Source organism: Trichoderma gamsii (genome assembly GCF_001481775.2).
Source record: "Trichoderma gamsii strain T6085 chromosome Unknown Scaffold_26.2, whole genome shotgun sequence".
NCBI classification, from domain to species: Eukaryota; Fungi; Ascomycota; class Sordariomycetes; order Hypocreales; family Hypocreaceae; genus Trichoderma; species Trichoderma gamsii.
In genome coordinates this window covers 422778-440310 of record NW_020171363.1, presented here as the reverse complement: position 1 = coordinate 440310, position 17533 = coordinate 422778, and the positions used below count along the sequence as shown (strand labels likewise).

General features: G+C 51.0%; 4 protein-coding genes across 4 annotated transcripts; 2 read left to right on the top strand and 2 right to left on the bottom strand.

Annotated features, from left to right (window-relative positions):
* Nucleotides 1-919: 919 nt before the first annotated feature.
* On the top strand, nucleotides 920-1066 carry TGAM01_v207283 (hypothetical protein; the record flags this gene model as incomplete). The annotated part of the gene is made up of 1 exon (XM_024550052.1): nucleotides 920-1066. One exon carries the CDS (start codon nucleotides 920-922, stop codon nucleotides 1064-1066), a length of 147 nt encoding a protein of 48 aa, XP_024405218.1.
* Nucleotides 1067-6149: 5083 nt separating this feature from the next.
* Nucleotides 6150-6638, top strand: TGAM01_v207282 (Pkr1-like protein; the record flags this gene model as incomplete). The annotated part of the gene is made up of 1 exon (XM_018803652.2): nucleotides 6150-6638. One exon carries the CDS (start codon nucleotides 6150-6152, stop codon nucleotides 6636-6638), a length of 489 nt encoding a protein of 162 aa, XP_018663025.2.
* A 557-nt stretch (nucleotides 6639-7195) lies between these two features.
* On the bottom strand, nucleotides 7196-8735 carry TGAM01_v207281 (hypothetical protein; the record flags this gene model as incomplete). The annotated part of the gene is made up of 4 exons (XM_024550051.1): nucleotides 7196-7586; nucleotides 7643-8351; nucleotides 8421-8492; nucleotides 8570-8735. 4 exons carry the CDS (start codon nucleotides 8733-8735, stop codon nucleotides 7196-7198), a joined length of 1338 nt encoding a protein of 445 aa, XP_024405217.1.
* A 1768-nt stretch (nucleotides 8736-10503) lies between these two features.
* On the bottom strand, nucleotides 10504-16578 carry TGAM01_v207280 (hypothetical protein; the record flags this gene model as incomplete). The annotated part of the gene is made up of 4 exons (XM_024550050.1): nucleotides 10504-10620; nucleotides 10691-11821; nucleotides 11893-15229; nucleotides 15506-16578. The coding sequence occupies 4 exons, from the start codon at nucleotides 16576-16578 to the stop codon at nucleotides 10504-10506; spliced, it is 5658 nt and encodes a 1885-aa protein (XP_024405216.1).
* Nucleotides 16579-17533: the final 955 nt, after the last annotated feature.

The window sequence follows — 17533 nt, the reverse complement described above, 5'->3', positions numbered from 1 at the left end:
GCGGCAGGCTGCTTTTGCTGGCGGAGATTTTGGGGATTCTAGCCTGGTTCCCGAAGTCTGGGTCTTCGGCTGACATACATGCACAACCCTTCACAGAGGATTGAGACACGCCCAACCAAGGGACTCGTTTATCGAATCTGTTAATCTTCCATCTTGAATGCTGGACCAGTTGCAGAAATACTAATTTATACCTAGGTTCTATGATGCTGTCTTCCCACTGAATGACCATCAGTGTAGTATCTAAAAAAAAAAGGCTGGCATGGACCAGCGGAGTTAGCGAACTCAGCATTTCAGTGGGACGGTGAGCCACCCTTGACTGTACCACAGTCGTGCAAAGTTCCTCTCAGCCTTGTCCGTTTGTATGGCCCTGCGACTCGTCTATCCGTTTTTCCTTTCTACCATTTCTCCGAAAGGGGGGCGTTAATAGCAATGCAAGCATTCACACCAGAGAAAGTAACCAGTCTGCTGTATATATGCAGTATTCAGAACTACCGCTACTAGTCAACCGCTAGCAGACAGTGGCAGTACTACATATTGGGTCAGAGCAACTCAAGCTTCAGCTCATAGCACTTGTTGGAGCTCGAAACACAGATCTTACTGCCGCTAGATTAGGTATTTGCCCCCGCGCCTCTGCCCACTCCTTCGAATTGGAAATCATGGAGGAAGAAGGGAAATGGAAGGAAGAAGTAGCCATCTGTGGGCCATAAACAATGTGCCCCCCTCCTAAAGTGCAAGATAACATGACATGAGATACTCGGGGCCGAAACAGGGCGGGGGACACGGCAACCGGGTCTCTGGAGATTGTGCATGGCTGACACACTTGGAACCTATATACATGGACAAAAGCATCTACCATAGTCTGAAGCGAGAGTTTCGATGCGATTCGACACCGTCACAATGACGGGCCAATAAGAGTTTGATGTTGGACAGAATAACTAGTCAAGCGCACTCCTTTGAGCTAAAGACTGGATGGCCCGGGGTGCTACCACTGGTATGCCTCGTTTTCATTTTTAGCTGGTTCAAGTGCCAGCGCATAACAGAGCAGCCGCCTCTATCGCCAACTTGAACAACTTGAAGCCAGATGAGTGGGTGGGTAAACGCCAACAGCCCCCCCCTCCCACCTTCTCCTTGGGGCGGGTATCATTCCCGGCGTCTGCTTGGGTCCGATGCACTGGAGGCGAAAAGCTAAACCGGAGCTGACAAGCAATCCTACTACTAGTCTTAGTTCCAAAGATGCGATAGACCAAAGTCTCCAAGAGTTCACTGCCTCTCCAATCTTGGAACCAGCTCGCTATTACTTATGCAAGTATGGAGTAGGAGCATACATAAATGCACCGCCGTATGGAGCACCACTTCGCCTTGCGTGCTAACACTCTAAGGGTCGCCTGCGCTTGCCTCTTCGCCTCAATGACTATAGGCTGATAACGGGAAAGGATTTTGGTCAAATCTAAAACCGCAGATCATATTTCAAAATAGTATACCAATAGCGTTTGCAGGATAGCTGACAACCGCTCAAACGTTTTGGAGCACTCACATTAGACCGTTGCTAGAACAAGAATACCACTTATTGTACGAACTCAAGCTAACAACGTCCTAGGGGTCTATCATCCAGGTACGAAGGACCAAAACAGGAACAAAGAAAGAAGGAAGAGTATGTAGGATTTGAGAAATAATCCCAGAAAAGAAGATCTAAGATTTCTTTTTTTGGAACCGTGCCGTTGTGATGCCATAGGGACCAAAGTGTTGTGGTTTTAACCAATGCCGAAAAGTTTCGAGTTCCTCTTTTCTCACGGTTGGCGTTGGCTAAAGCTCTCTCTTGTGTTCTTTCTAATCTCTAACTTTTTGTTTCTTCATTATCCTTCTTCTCGTCGACATGTGGGGAAAGCGGACGAAAGGACAATGTACACATTACTACCACTAACGGTAATAGTACGTATCTATGCGGACTACTATACTCATACCCGCAATAGTTTTGTTGTCAACTGTGGTGCAAGCAGTCTCTTTCAAAGATGGAGACTTAAAGATGGAGCTGACATTCCTTGCAGCAAACAATTAAGAGTCAATCGGGCTGAAACGAGACACACGCGTGTGACGGCGAAGTTACATTTTACGCAAGCGGCGGTGGCCATTGCTATCTGTTTGTTCGTACAGAGGCCTACTGACCATCTGCGAACTTTCAGAAGTGCTTACCAGCGCAAAATGAGTACAAATTTGTGGCAGAAGAGACGGCTGCAGCTTACTGGTGCCGTCCTCTGTACTGCAAGTGGTAGGTACAAGTACAGTATATACGAGCAGAGGAAAGGTCTGAGACAGGGGAGACAGGGCCTTCGGGGATCCAGGAAGCAGGGGGGTGCAAATATCGCCTCAACCCTTGGTGTGAGGTGAGAGACTAAGCGGAACCACGGCTACATGAATACCATCTAGATTGATGCATGAGCAAAGGCCCAGAATGAGCCGTCCCAAAGCTGTTAAGCTTATATGCAGCTACGCGGTATGCCTCTCGGGGTGGCACAAAGCTTCTTTGCTTCGTTTTCGTGTGCGTCCCAAAGAGGAAATGGCCGAATTCAAAGACTCACACACTCTCGGTCTTGGGAGCCTGGGAAATGAGGGCAGCGATTACGAAACGACGACGTACTTTGACACAGGCGGGCATGAGGCTGCGTCGCGTCCGAGCTTTTTGGAGAGAGACGGGAGGGAAACAAAAGAGGGCGAGGAGGACAAGAAGTGCAGCTGCAACAAGATAACAGCCTGTGACTCGGAGGGCCGATTTTTGCTGAGGAAAGGGCCGAATGCACAAGCAAGCAATGAGATTTCTCGATTTGTTTGCTTTTTGCGCCATAGTACTGTAGGTGCTGTACGGAGTACCTACCAGCCAGTTACTACAGGTACGGCACGGCACAGCAGCTCATGCAGGGCCCCAGCCAAGCCAAGGGTGCGGCTCTTTGGGAAAAGGTGAGGCGCCTTGATTCGACCCGTCGGACGGTCTCATTTGTAATAGCCTTGGAGATGGAAACCCGACACTTTTGTATGGAGGACGTCGTGAGGACGAGCTACAACAGCGGTATAGATAAGACTGGGACCCCTCCATTCGGAAACGGAATCGCAGGGTCTAGCGAAGTGGTAGTAGCAGTGGTAATGGTAATACTACCACGACCTATTACACGTTGAGAAGTTGTTTTGGGTTTTCTCAATGGTTAGGCTGTATTACTCTTGTATCTATCTATCTTACTCTCTCTGTGAGTCTCTTGTTCCCTTTTGAACAGTCATTGTTCCATGTTGCCGAAGCTCGGCTATTGCTTTTGATTACACAATCGCTGATAGCCGAAGTTGAGGATAGTTTACGCCGTAGTTTCAATTGCATTTTGACACCGAGTTGAAAAGAAAGTAGAAAAAGAAGAAAAAAGGGAAGAAAAAAAAAGAGTAAGAGAGAGAAGTGAGTGAGTAATTGAGCGACTGAAAAGGGTTTAGGCAAGTCTACAGTACTTTGACATTACAGCATTCTGTCATTCATCGCCACCGGGCTTCTTGAATTTTTTGTCCTTGTTTTTCTCTCTCTCTTCTCGGGTTTCGAAAAGCGGAGAGCGAATGCGACATAGTAAGCAGACTTATGAATTACATGATGCATACCGAGTTCTACGACTATTACCTACTAACTGTATAGGTAGGCATGCATACACTACGAAAAGCAGTAAGGTCGCAATAGCCAGCAGCAGCAGTAAGTAGCAGCGCTAGCGGTTGATTTATGACGGGAAAAGGAGGCTTTTCTGTTGTTTGCTTTTTTGTTCCCTTTTGCCTTAGGCCATATTCAGCTCGGTGGCTGCAAAAAAGCGAGGCGAAGTTGAGGCCGGGGTTTCTTTAGTTTAGGCATCCAACATTGAAAGGGGACTTGTTTGGTTGTTTGGCTTGTCTGCCTTGGAGTAGCTGCCTTAAAGAGCGGTGGTGCTGCATTACCCTGATGCGTGCTGGCGCCACTGCTGCATGGCTTCGGAGAGATATTATCTGGATGTTGTTGAGGCAAGGTATGGATGATGACAGCATGATAATACCTGCAGTTGACAGGCATGGTACAGCAAAGTGCTTAATTACCGCATTTGTGAGGTTCTAGACAAGGAAGCAGCGCTTGCCCGCTTGCTTGGCTAAGCAATACCAAGGGTCGCAGAGGATCCGACGATGCGTTCCCTTTATGAAATTGAAGGTGCAAGGGTCTTCCAACAATCGTACCTGCCCGCTTGGCTAAGCGGTATAGCGTGTCACTAGTACTTCTGTGATATGACAAGGTGATCAGTTCGACTCTGATAGTGGGCATTTATTTTTGCGTTTTTCAGCGTAGCATGTCACTAGTACTTTCTCTGACATGACAAGGTGTTCAGTTCGACTCTGATAGTGGGCATCTCTTTTTGCGGCATCTTTGCGGGAGACTGCTTTTTTGTTCTTTGGATTCCTTTTCTTTTAGGGAGATGTTATTCAGCGCCCCAATCTCATTATCCAACACCCCAGCTGTAATGCAACAAGGCGACCGTTCCACATATCAAACTATCTGTACACAACTGCCAAATACCGTCAATACACAACAAATAGCAGCAGTAGCAGTAGCAGCAGTAGTAGCAGTAGTAGCAGTTGTATATATAGGCAGTATTAGTAGTAGCAATAGCAGTAATAGCAATAATACTAGCAGCAGCCCACGCTTAAGCTAGAGGGCCGGATAACAGAATTGGGGTGCTAAATAAACTCTCCCTTCTTTTATGCTTACCTTCTTCTTTTACAGGGTAGGTATCTGCTGCTATCCTGATCTATATCGCATCCTATATGTTGCCTATGCCTCAACCGATAGACAGACGAATCTATGAGTTAAGAGGATGAGGACACTACATTAGATGCTCGATAGGAGATGAGATAGGCTGCATGCACGATACTAGGTGCTAGCAGCAGTTTTGCCATAAAGCTGCCTAGCCTGTTTGTCTATTGTGATTTATGCAACGCAGCGAGTAGACAGTATAGGAGGATCAGTAACCAACTCTAAGCGCACGGCTGCGTGAATCGAAACTGCGGACACGTAATTGCACGCGCCCTTTTATTGTCATGTTATGACATCTGTCCTTATGACTCAAAGTGGTTTCCGCTTCAGCCTCAGTTTCCACGCTGCTTGACTACGTCATCTGGCCCATGACAATTTTCAACCTCTTTCTCTGCCTTCATTCCCATTGATACGTATTCCTTACCATCTAAGCAGCTCAGAAACAGCATGATTTATGTGAGTACATCAGTAGGTGATTATTAACATTGAGAATTAGAGGCCAAGAAACGAAAGAAAAAGGGCATACAAAATACGCCTTTCTGTCGCAGGCTAAACGCGGGTCCCGCAAAGCTGCCCCTCATGTTTGGCTGCCGTGCTGACATATTGGAGCTGGAGCTAGAGCTGGAGCTTTGAATAGGCGGCAGCGTGAGAAGCTCTTTTTTGTTTGCCTGGTTTTAGCCAGAGGAAAGGAAATGGATGACACGTAAAGCGGAAAGAAAGGGCAAATACGTGGCCTGACGATATTGGACAATTTTTTGAAGTTATAGCTGGCATCTTTTCTTAATCTTCTCTGATATATCCTGTTCCTCGCCTTGCCTGTGCAAAACGTGACACCAAAAAAAAAAATTGACCCCTCCTCCGCATTTTCTAATTCTCCCTTTTTTCCACCGGCTGCATTCGTCGTTTGAAGGGTTAATAATCAGCTACGAAACGGAGAGAAAAAGGCTGAAACCGAAGATCCGAAAATTTTACGAGCGACAAAAGACGTGACCTGACGCTGAAGCGTTTCTTCTGCACGCCTGTCCTTTCTTTTCCTTGTTCACCTTTTCGCAAGGAAGCTGCTCTACTTGCTGCTTTGAACGAACCAATAAGCCGACGAAGCTTTTCCCCGCATCGCCATCGCGCGTTCGACTTGGAGCGGCAAAACGGACGGCAAATCAAGAGAAGAGGGCGGAAGGACGAGACTGCGTGAATAATTACGCAACACGATACCGACCGACGTAATATACGAAGGGGGAAAGGAGACCTCTCTCGTACTCAACGGAGCAAGAGAAACTTCTGAGAGCTTCTACTCTTGACGCCCGCGAACACATTATACCTTTCTTTAAGGCCATCAAAAATCAACCCGCAAACCATGTCATCCTTCTTCGTCGAGCTTTGGGAGGGCATCTTCACGCCCGGCCCGACACCGACCATCCTCAAGGCCACAAATGTCAGCTTTGCCGCCTTGCAGGTCGTCCTGCTGTCGCTCCTGTATGCCACCTACAGCGTGCACTTTGTGGTGCTGTCGGCGCTGTGCGGCGGGCTGTGGTGGTCAATCAACTGGTTCGCGCGGGAGCTGAAGATTGCGCAGGCTGCTGAGGCGGAGCGGAAGAAGAAGGAAGACGAGAAGAAGAAGTTACAGGGTGATGGGTCGGGGTCGAGCGATACGGAGGTTGAGGGCAAAGTTGCGAGACGGACGACGAGGAGCAGTAAGAAGAGCGGCGCTGGGCCTGCTGCTGCGGTGAAGGCGGATGCTGAGCCTTTGGAGAGTAGGGGCGAGGTGAAGCAGAGGGCGGTGCTGGAGCCGCAGTCGAGTGGTACGGAGGATGAGTGGGAGAGGGTTTCGGAGAGTGAGAGGTAGAGGTAGATGTGACGATGGAGAAAGCAAGATGGTGAGCTGGACTGTGAAAGAGTCTCTGTGAGATACGAGGTCTAGCTAGTTGTCAAAGAAGTGTATATACATATGTGTTTGATATGTGGCGTGAGATGGCAGACACAAGATAAGTCTCGTGATATAGTAGATTATCTCGAGTGTTTATCCACTTAGTGCGTGTATGATTAGAGGTATTTGGAGGACACCACACGCTTTCCGAGTCTATCATGGTGCAAGTTTTCAATGAATTTGCATCCAACTCACAAAGGGCCTTCTTGTCTCTAAAAATCCTATACCCTTCTATACTCTATACAGGATATCAAGCTGAAATAAGAAATGACCAAAAAGGCCTGATATATAAACCAACAGCAAATAGTGAAAACTCATATCATCTTCTCCCCAGCCGTCACGCCCAACACTCCCACGCTGTACAACCAGGTATAAAAAAGAATAGATATATCAAAAACCTTTTATCAAAGAAGAAAAGCAGAATAAAGACGCAGTCATACGAGCAAGAAGAAGCGATTTCTTGTCGTAACCATGTTTTACAACCTTCGCAGCTTCCGTGTCATGTGAGCCGCAACCAACATGCTCATGGCCCCTATAAACAGACAGACCGCAATGGCATTCGTCCCGCCAACCTCCTTTCCTTCAGCCGCAGTCGCCTCGTGCAGCTCAGGACTCTTTCCGGGCTCCATGACAGCGAAGACAATGGTGGAGATGAAGGTGCCGATGAACTGCGGGAGTGTGGTGTAGATGTTGAGGATGCCAAAGTAGATGCCGGACAGCTCGCCTGAGGACGATGATGACGGAGATGTTGAGTGACTGTTGCTGTTGCGGCGGGTGGATGTCAAGGGGAGGTCTTGAGCGCCGCTGAGCTTGTTGACTTCGATGCCGAGGAAGGCCGTGGGAGCCCACATGGCGATGGCCCATGGTCTAGAGTCGTTAGCAACGTTCAGGGGATATGCGTGTACATGTGTATGAGAACTTACATGCCGCAGACACACATGAGGATCGTGGCAGACACAAAACTCTTGGCCAACGGGGCCATCATCATGGCCGAGGCGAACATCAAATCACCGATTATCCACGCCGTAAGCAGATCTGGCTTCATCCTGTCCAGCTTTTCGAGCAACTTGGCCATTGCCCTTGGCGGTCGAGGCGTAAACGTCTCCTCGGTGGGGGACCGCACCATCATGGGCAGGAAGAAGGCTCCGGCGAAGCTCACAGCCGAGTAGATCATGAGAGAAGTGCTCCCAATACGGCCCATCTCGCCCAGCACGTCGGCGTTTGAGCTTTTCGCACTCCGAGGCATGTCGTAGCGGACCCAAGATTCACTTACCCAGGTAGTTGAGTAGAACAAGAAGGGGAACCAGCCGATCCAGGACCAGAACTGCGCCCAGCAGATGGCCTGGACTCTCGGGGGAAGCGTTAGTAGCGTGGAGCGGATCTGGTGAAAGACCTTGAGGGGCCCTTCGTCGGGGAGCTTCTTGGTGAGAGGGTGAGAGTCGTGATGGGGCTTCAAGACGCGCTCGGTCACGGCCCAGCATGTGACAGAGGTAGTGCCCAAAATAGCCATGGCGGCGATGACGGTCAGTTGCTTGAACTGAGTGTCTCCCAGCCGAGGGCCGAATAGGGAGACAAGGTCGATGGAGCCTGCGCCGTACCCTATCATATGGCCTATTGAGTTCATACGAGAGCCTGGGGAGAGGATGGGTTGTTAGCAGATGAAGGAATGAATCGATATAATAGAAGAGATTGTCAACTCACCCCAAGCAGCACCAGCGTGTTGCTTCTCTATCGGCAGCGTGTCAACAATCAGGCTCCTCGCACACGACATGACTGAAGACATCGACAACGTCCAACCGTCAGCAAATAGTCCAGAGGCAACAAGAGACAGTCCAGCAGACAAGACTCACTCGCATTAATCGCAAAGTCCACGGCATATATCGCCACCACTGCCAGCACTATGGTGAACCTCCTCGTCGTATCACCACCATCGCCACCCACAAACGCGCCCACAACCTCACGCGTAAAGCCCAGCACCAGCAGACTCGCCGACACTATCACCGCGCCCATCATCATGAGAGGTCTTCGACGGCCCCAGCGCGACGTGCTCTCGTCAGCCACGACACCAACGATGGGTTGGACAATCAGGCCAGAAAGAGGCCCGGCAATCCATACCAAAGACACGTTGCTCTTGCTTAAGCCGAGATTGAGGAGATACGGCGTGCAGTCTGTGAGTCCATATTAGCTGTCATGTACCCATGCATATGACATAGTTGAATTGGGAAGACGTTTGTCTCTCTTATTACCCCCTTTTCAAATCATTCTTCACTTGAAAAAGAGTAATAAGAGAGGCAAAAGCTTATATTGAACTTAGATGTGAGTAGGCTCAACGGACAGCTCATCTCCAAACCCCAAGTGAATCTAAGGATAAACCCCAAGAATCAGTCAAACGACTCAATAATTTTCACAGAACCATAAAAACTCACGTAATTCCAATCGTGCAAAACGTCAACAGGACCATCTGCACCACCTCCGAACCCCCCCTTATAGAAGCTTTCCCCGTCAAATATCCCGCCGCCATCGTGGGCGTTTTTGCGCACGTGCAACCCGCTCCTCGCTCAGAAAAAAAAAAAAGGAAAAGGAAAAAAAGGAGTAAAGAAGTCGCCGTTCGCCGGGTTAATTCTAAAGAAAGCAAAGCTGCACTGCTATCAACTTATTTTTCCACTACGCATCCATCGTCATCACGTTTCCTCTGTCCGGTTGTTGTTTTGTTGTTCTCATTTTCTCCCCCCACGTTTTAGAATTGCTGCTACTGGAATAAAGGGGCCCGCGCTCAATCTCTCTCTTGCTTACCGCTATTATCTATTATTAGCCCCTGTGAGACCCTCAGTCTCAGAGCCTCTCCAATCTCCGTTCTAGGCTCGAAACAGGCATGGGTCACGCAGAAAGTCTCGTATCGCCAGCGGTTACTCCGTGATACCTCTTGATTAATATCTCGTAAAATGAGCCTTTTTATCAATCGCTTCTGTGAAAGAAAATCCCATGTTGGCTAGCGAATAAATACAATAAATAGATAAAAATACATGTTATACAGTCGACTGCTATAAAGTGCGCTCCGCAATGCTCAAGCCATCATCGCGCAGAATAAAACTATGAATCGCTTCATAACATCTTTCGGCTCGAATCTGTCTACCTGTGTGTGTCTTAATATGATAGGACTTGCAGCACCCTACATCCACCATTCTCTTATCCGCCAAGCCAGTAGCTTTCTCACTTACACCAGGCCGTCATTGCCCCAACACCCTAAATTGGACAAGGCATGTCATGTCAAATGCCAAAAAAGAAGAAGAAAAGCAGCACAAAAAGTTCCGTCTTTGTTCATACACCCACAATCCGAAACCACTCCTTTCAGCCTATGCATCTCTTGGCTGCAGCTCCAGTGAAAGAAAACAAATCAGGAGCTTGAAACAAGCGGGGGAAAAAAACAAGCAGTAATAGGCTCAAAAATAAAATCATATAGCTGCCGTGCTTCTTCAAATGCTAATAATTGAGACGCGGTGAAGAAAGACGAGAAGGTCCCTCAAAAGTCCTAACAAAAGAAAACGTGGAACAATAAATTCTTGAGAAAGAAAAAAAAAAGAAAAAAGAAAACGCCTGGTTGCTTGCCTATCCCTCCTCAAATATGCCATTGGTTGTTGTATACACGTTTGCATCTTCTCGAATGCTGGTCCTGAAATTTCCATAATAACAAGTAAAAGTGAATCCGTCGCTTCCGATTTTAATTCATTCGCCTTTGTCCACCTCGCGCCAACGCCATGTTCAAAAGTTCATATAAGCGCGCTGTCTATGAGTCGGCTAATTTCGCAAAATGCTTGGACCAAATCCAGCCCACCTGGTCCGACGGGTCATCTTGGTTCTTTGCGAGCCAGAGCTCGCCCTTTTCGGCAATGACGTCGAATATCTGTGAGTAAAGTCAGTATAGCACATCGTTGTTACGGTTGCGAGCAAGCACATGTCTATGCATAACATACCTCGCCGGCTTGGTATGTCAGATAGGGATACCCAGCCTCGTGTTTTGTAGTGGAAATATTAAATTCGAATAGCGATGCAGCTAGCCAGAGGACGTTGTATCCGTCTGAGGCATGCGCACGCTCCCGTGATGATGCTCTAGACGACAGCTGGCTCTCCTCGGGGCCGTCGGGGAGAGGCAGAGCCGAGTGGAATAGGTTTGAAAACCTGCGGCTCTCATTCTGGTGATAGCTGGAGTAAAAGGTGTTGCCAGAGTCTCGCCGAATGTGGGGGGCCGACTCTGAACTTTGCCTTGACGTCGCCATCGCCATTGTCATTGCCGAGGAATCGAAGCTCTTGCCTGTGCTCGGTCGAGTGTTGCCGAGCGATCGGGGGCCTGTTGGCACGTCGGCGGACCGTGGAGATCCCATGCCTGCCTGATTGTTGTTGGAGAGGCCTGCATAGAAATCTCTGTAGTAGTATTGGTGAGGACTTGGCGCCGTTGCACCAATGCCTGGAGCATTCGAACTGATAGGAGAAAGAGTAAACGAGCCACTATGCCGTTTACCAAAGTCGGGGGCCGGCAGGACGGGTGCTGCCTCGCCATTCATGGACTGGCTGGACTGGCTCAATGCTCTGTTCTCTGCTTCTGAAGTCCGGCCCCTAGTTCTGGGAAGCGCGTCTTCTCCGCTGGCCGTCGATTGTGAGACCCTTCCACGGTAGGCCGGGTTGATGATGCCAATGTTGGACATCATCTCGTTTGCATAGGGAAAGTCTCGCTGGAAAGCTGCCACAATGTCTTCAAGTGCTGGCATCTCGGGTCCGTCCGCCAGTACAGCTCTCATCTTTTCCCTCCATACAAAGTACCAATCAGCCTGTATGTTTATGAGGTTGCCTAGACAAATGTTGCCCATCTTCTCGGTCAATGCCGATAGCTTTGGAAGCTCCTTGATGAGCGTGTCGTTGAGAGCCTCGTACTGCTCCACAAGCTCCTTAAGCTTGGGATCTATGCTTTTGCCTGCCTTCTTCAGCTGCTCCGCACGCTCCCAAACAATTCGTCGCTTTTGCCTCTTCTTCATGGCCAGTGAGGGATTCCCATAGGATTTAATGACATGTTCAAAGGGTTCAATGACATTTTTCCGTATTTGAGTCAACTGAATAGAAAAGTATATCAGTAATCATAATCCTCTTAAGCAGATAATTGGAAATAAAGAGGGGCTCTTACATGCAGCTCGAGAGTGATCTTCTCGATATCTCGAATCGATATGTTAAACTGAACCCATTTGCTCTCCAGCTCCGGGAAGCTGCCCGGTTGGAGCCGCATCACCAGCTCAATCGCCGACAGAAATTGCAAAAACTCGTGCACATATGACGAAACCTGTCTGGTGTAGAACTCGACATCACGCAAGACAACTTGTAATCGCAGGTAGTCGTCGCTAAATCTTTCCTCTAGCTTGAGATATTCAGGATCTTCTGGTTCTCGGGCGCCCGCCTGCAGTTTGTCCACCTTTTTACCAAAGGCTCGAGCAAGGCCAGCTTTGACGTCGGACTCCTTACGTTTTCTACCGACGATTTGTCCGACCAGCTCAAAGTTCTTCTTTGTCTTGTTGATCTCGATAATGGCGTCCTCAAGGACTTCTTTGGCTACTATAAGCGGCTGTCGGTCAGGGTGGTCCTGCGGCGTGTGTTGGAGGAGAGTCATGATCAGGTTGGGGTACTTGGTGATTCGCTGCATCGGTTTGATGAGGAGGGAATCCAAATCCCAAGCAGTCGTAAGATCCTTGGCAACCTCGTTACATTCATTCAGCCATATCTGCACCGTAGGGTCCTGCTGAATCTGAATGAGCTTCTTTGCTGCCTGGTCGCTGTTTCTCAAGAAGCCTTCGTGCGCAAGCTTCATCTTTTCCATATTGCTTTGGAAAGCTGGGCCAAGTGAAGTCTCACGGTCTTTGGCGTCGCTGAGGTCAACAACAGATGACTGGCTTTGCTCCGAGTAGAACGAATCATCCTTGACGGCAAGTGATCGGCTGCTCTTTGGCACATATACGCTGGCAACTACTTCCTTGAGTATGGCGAGGAACGAAGTGTGAAATTCGATAATCTCGTCGCTATTTCGAAAGATGAGCTTGACTATCTTCGCATCCAGCTTGGGACAAGCTTCTGCGGTGCCTTTGTAGATCTCCTCAACAATGTTCATGTCTCTTACGAATACAGCTTCAGTATCGACAAGCTCTTTGATTACGTTTCGCCTCTGGATCAAACGATGTCGCTCTTCGCTGCTGAGGCCCTCAGCTTCTTGGATAAAAGATCTGGCGTCGCTATCCACGGCACCCCTGCCATCAAAATACTGATCTGTGGTCTCCACGGACGTCATGTCCATCATCGACAGAGGAGTTTCTGAGTGATGGGAGATGTACTCTCCGCTTCCGCGGTCCGAGTTGACCAGAGTGCTTCCATATTGAGACTGCTCATAAAATACGCTCGATGTTTGCGATTCGAGGGCCGAGTTTCGTCCAGAATGTGGAAGAGGAGGTGGCTCGTGTTTTGGAGACGATAGGTACGAAAGGTCGGAAGTCGCCTCCGTTGATAGATACGGTATAGAGAAACCTCCGCCGGTGTCCAATTCTGGGAGCTGCTGGCCGAGCTGGATCGATGACCGTGTCGAATCGACTGAGGGGCGGACACCACCTGCTCCACTATAGGAGAAGCTTCTTAGAGAAGAGTCATCTCTCCCCGAGGATTCAGACAGCTTCCACGAGGCCGCTCGCATATCCGGCGACTCTGAAGCCTCTGAATGTGTGCCGTCAACAGAGACATTTGTCCATGCCGTATGGTGACTTGACCTATCGGCTCGAGATATTGAAGGTGGGGCCAACAACTGGTTTGGTGGGCCTGCGTCGAGGTGGTCGTCGTGGGATGGATAGAGGAGATCATCAAAGGTTTCTATATCAGACGAGGCGCATGTTGAGGCCCTATTGGACGAGAGATGACCGCCATAGCGATATGGGGATCGCTCGTTCTCCATCCCATCCCGATCATCTGTCTCTTCGGTACAAGCATCGGTGGCGGCATCATCGATATCTTGGCGCATGCGACGAGCCATTGCCGGAATGCTTTCTAGATCGGAGTGGCAGTCAGATTCATCTTGAATGTCCAGCTTGGGATAAGACGCTGCCTGCACAGCCTCTTTGGCAGCTGGAAGCTCGTCAACTGAAGGCTGTGGTAGAATCTTCACAATGGGCTGGTAGCTTTGTTGCACGGGGGGCTCCAATGAGGCCTCTTGAGGCTCATTGTTGTAATAAGCCTCGGGACTGAACTGCTCTTGGTCGTCAACCTGGCTATAGGGCACTGGGGTATTTTCTTGGTTGGTGTAATTTTGATGGCTGAGATTGTGGTTGTGGTCGTGGTCGTGGTCGTGGCCGCGGTCGTGGACGGGGTGGTGAGGATGAGGATGAGGACGAGCCGCAGCAGATGGCTGCGGCGGCGACGATGGAAAGTCGTCATCATCGTCAAAGGGGCTTCGGTAGTGAGAGCGTTCTCGCGTCGGCACTATTATTTGTGGGCTGAGCGGCTGATCGGACATAGCCAGGTCAGAAAGCTCTGCCTGGGGCTCTATATCAAACTCCGTAACAGCAGAAGTAAATGAGATGGTCGACAGAGGTCGTTGGGCTTTTGTTACGTTAGCGGACGGTGAGGTTCCAGGGAAGGTTCCAGGGAGGCCCAGTGTTGGCGAATCATTATCCTTGCCAAGTGCTGGGCGCGAGGCTGCATCTGTCGGGGTTTCTGGAAGGGACTCGCCCTTCTCCACAGCATCAGTGCCGTGATCAGCTGCGAGCTCCCCAGGCAGCTCATTTGCCAGCCCTGACTGGGGGGGACGGCTGTCGGTCTGGCCCGTTGACTGTGTCCCTGTCTCTGCTTTTGGAGCTGCATCCCCTTCTGCGTTTTCTTTGTTTGCATTATCATCTTCTTCCTCTCCCGCAGTCACAGTGGTAGGTGAATTCGTAGCCGTAGCTGTAGACGTGGCTTCAGCTTTGGCTTTGGCCTCCTCCATTTGCTTCTTCCTCCTCTCCACCGCTCTTTGACGAGCTTCAAAAGCCTGGCTCTCGCGGATGGTCTTTGTGTATGCCAATCGAATATGTTCTCGACGCTGTTCAAAGTCTATAGGACCCACCGCTATTATCTTACGCTTCGCCGGGTCATATGTCTTTGAGGAAGAGGGATCTTTCACATTGTCCCTGGCAGTTGGCCGGGCGGGGGGCTTCGTCTTGGCCGTTTCCTTCATTCGGGAGCTTGCTGTTGTCGCTACAGAGACTGGTTGCCGTGGCCGAGAGCTCCTAAGAGGCGGTGAAAGCTTGGGCGGTGCAGCGGACACGTACGCTTGGAGCCGGTTATTGCTGCTATTGGGCGTAACTAAGCCCGATGGGGGTTGTTTTCGAGGTGTTTGGGTAGGTGTTTTCGCTCGAGTCGTGGGGGGGTTCGCCTTGGCTTGCCTGCTGCTGCTACGAACATTTGTTGGCGGTCTCCGGAGTGTAGAGGGCGAATTCGATCGTGAGGAAGTGGGACTGGAGTCGCTTGGAGTGGCCAATCTCCTGCTGATAGAGACGGGCAATTTGGAGCTGGCACCTGCTGGCGTGTGCGAGGCTGGTGGAGGTGGAGCAGCGACTTCTGCTGCTGCAACTGCTGTCGCCGTTGCCGTGGCCGCAGCGAGTGCTGCTATCGTCGTTGTGGGAGATGCGGGAGACTTGTGGTGCATAAATGGCAGTATGGATATATCGCTGCGAGATCGCGCGTGACGAGCTTTGGGTGCACTCCCTCGGGGCATCTGGAGGTCCCTGTACCAGCTGGATGGGGATGCAGGCTCGGCCTCGAAGTCGGAGAAGCTGCGTTGACGCCCCACGAGGCCATCTACATTGGACTCGGACGTTCTTCGAGGGCGGAGGTTGTCGATGCCAAAGCCGGCCGCGGCAGCGTTGTGCTGACCGGGGGCAACTTCACCGAACAGTAGGCCTGGGAACTGGGAATTAGACTTTGGCAATGGCGCGGCTGGTTGGGAGGCTGATGGTGGGGAATTGTGCGGGCGATGTGTTAGAGAGCTGGAGGCAATAGAGTTCCCGTTAGCGGACGTGTCTGGTGGAGGTGGGTGGTTTCCAATGCGGTTGGCAAACGACCGCGAACTACCCGGCATTTGGTCGCGCTCAACGGTTCTCGATTTTTGCAGAGGGCGGTTTGACGACGCGGTCGAGGCCGCCGACGAGGGCTGCTTGGACGAGCCCGGGGCGGGGATGCCAGGACGAGGGCCTGCTGACGAGTACGCAGAGGGAGAAGGGCCCTGCGGCTTGGGCTTTGGTTTGGGCTTGATGGAGTCCTGCCTGATCCGAGCAACCGGAACCTCCTGGCGTGGAGGAGCTCGTGGAATGGAGTTGGCTCCGCCGCTCTGATCGAAGCGCTTCTTCAGATCTTTGACGCTGGGGGCTCTGACGGCTGAGGAGGATCTCGTTGTCGCGGCTGCCCTGCGGTCGAGGGGGCTCGAGGCGGAGCGCAGACCCTGACGGCCAGCGCTGCGATTTGCAGGCGGCTGCAGGTGTCTTGCAGCAGCCCCATCAGCGTTGGAGGGCAGCGCATGCGGGACTGACGAGGCCATTGGGAGAGACTGCGGTTCGCCCTCGGGGCCGGGCGCTGGCTGGAAGTTCTTGTAAAAGCCGTCAGGATCTAGAGTGGCCGCTGCATGGTCGGCGAGGACTTGTGCATTGATGTCGTTGTCGTGGGCAGGGCCGGGGAAGAAGCCAGGCGGGTTAGGGATTGACGTCTGGCTGTCGTAATAGGCATGGGCATGGGCACTGGCACTGGCACTGGCATTGGTTTCAACACCATCCAGGCCCTCGCGCAGGCCGCTGTCCAGGTCCGGGTCCATGTTGCCAATGGCCTGGGCGCGAGCCAGAGCATCACCCGCGGTCGACGCTGCAATGGACGATCGGCGGACTGAGCTGAGGGATGGGAAACGACTGGTCAGGGCACGTCGAGAAAGGCCCGCGCAGCACCTGCAGGCATCGATATACGCTTCTGCCGGAGCTGGAGGTGCGTCGTGTTTCTCTGCGAGCTTAGCGGCCGTGTTTGTTTTTCTTGCTGGCGAGCGAATGGCCGGTGGCCTCGAGGCACATGTAGCTTATCCTTATCCCTGTGAGACGTGGGAGAGGGGATGGCGAGTGCGGTGATTGGAAGCGTGCTGCAGCCTGCAGGCCGGATACAGTACGACGCCCTGGCCCAACCAGGTCTGCGCATCCAGTGCTGCTGCTCTGAGACCCCGGCAAGCCCCGAGAAATGTCACTGCTCTCCCCATGGAGCTGTACTGTAGGTACTAGTGCTCTGCAAAGCCTAGGACCAACGCACTAACGTTTAACGCACGGGGGCTTTGGAGCTGTTTGAGGTAGACGGGGCGGCCTAGTCTCCGTTGTTAGAGCCCAGAAGTTTTTTTTTTTCTTCCTCAGCTTCTCTGAAGGCCTCTAGTGATTCAGGTTGTGCTGCTAGCCACGCAGCGCCAGACTAGATATGTTTCACGTTTTTTACGGCTTGATCGTTTCAATCGCAATTCGCTCCCTTGTTCCGCTGCCGCGATGCATGCATACTGGATAGTCCGGAAAAGGAAAGAATAGGGAGCCGATGGACGAGAGAATAAAAAAACCGTGTCACCGCGGCAAAGTCTCCCGCGTCCCGGCGGTAATTACATGTAATTAAAATAGTTGATCCTGATGCACTCATTGCATGGCTTGGCTGCGTCTGTCTCCCTGCAGATGCGCCTCCATCCCTTATCTACTCATGTGAGAATCAGGGGCTTCGGCTTGAGGACGGAGATCTAATACTAAAGCAAC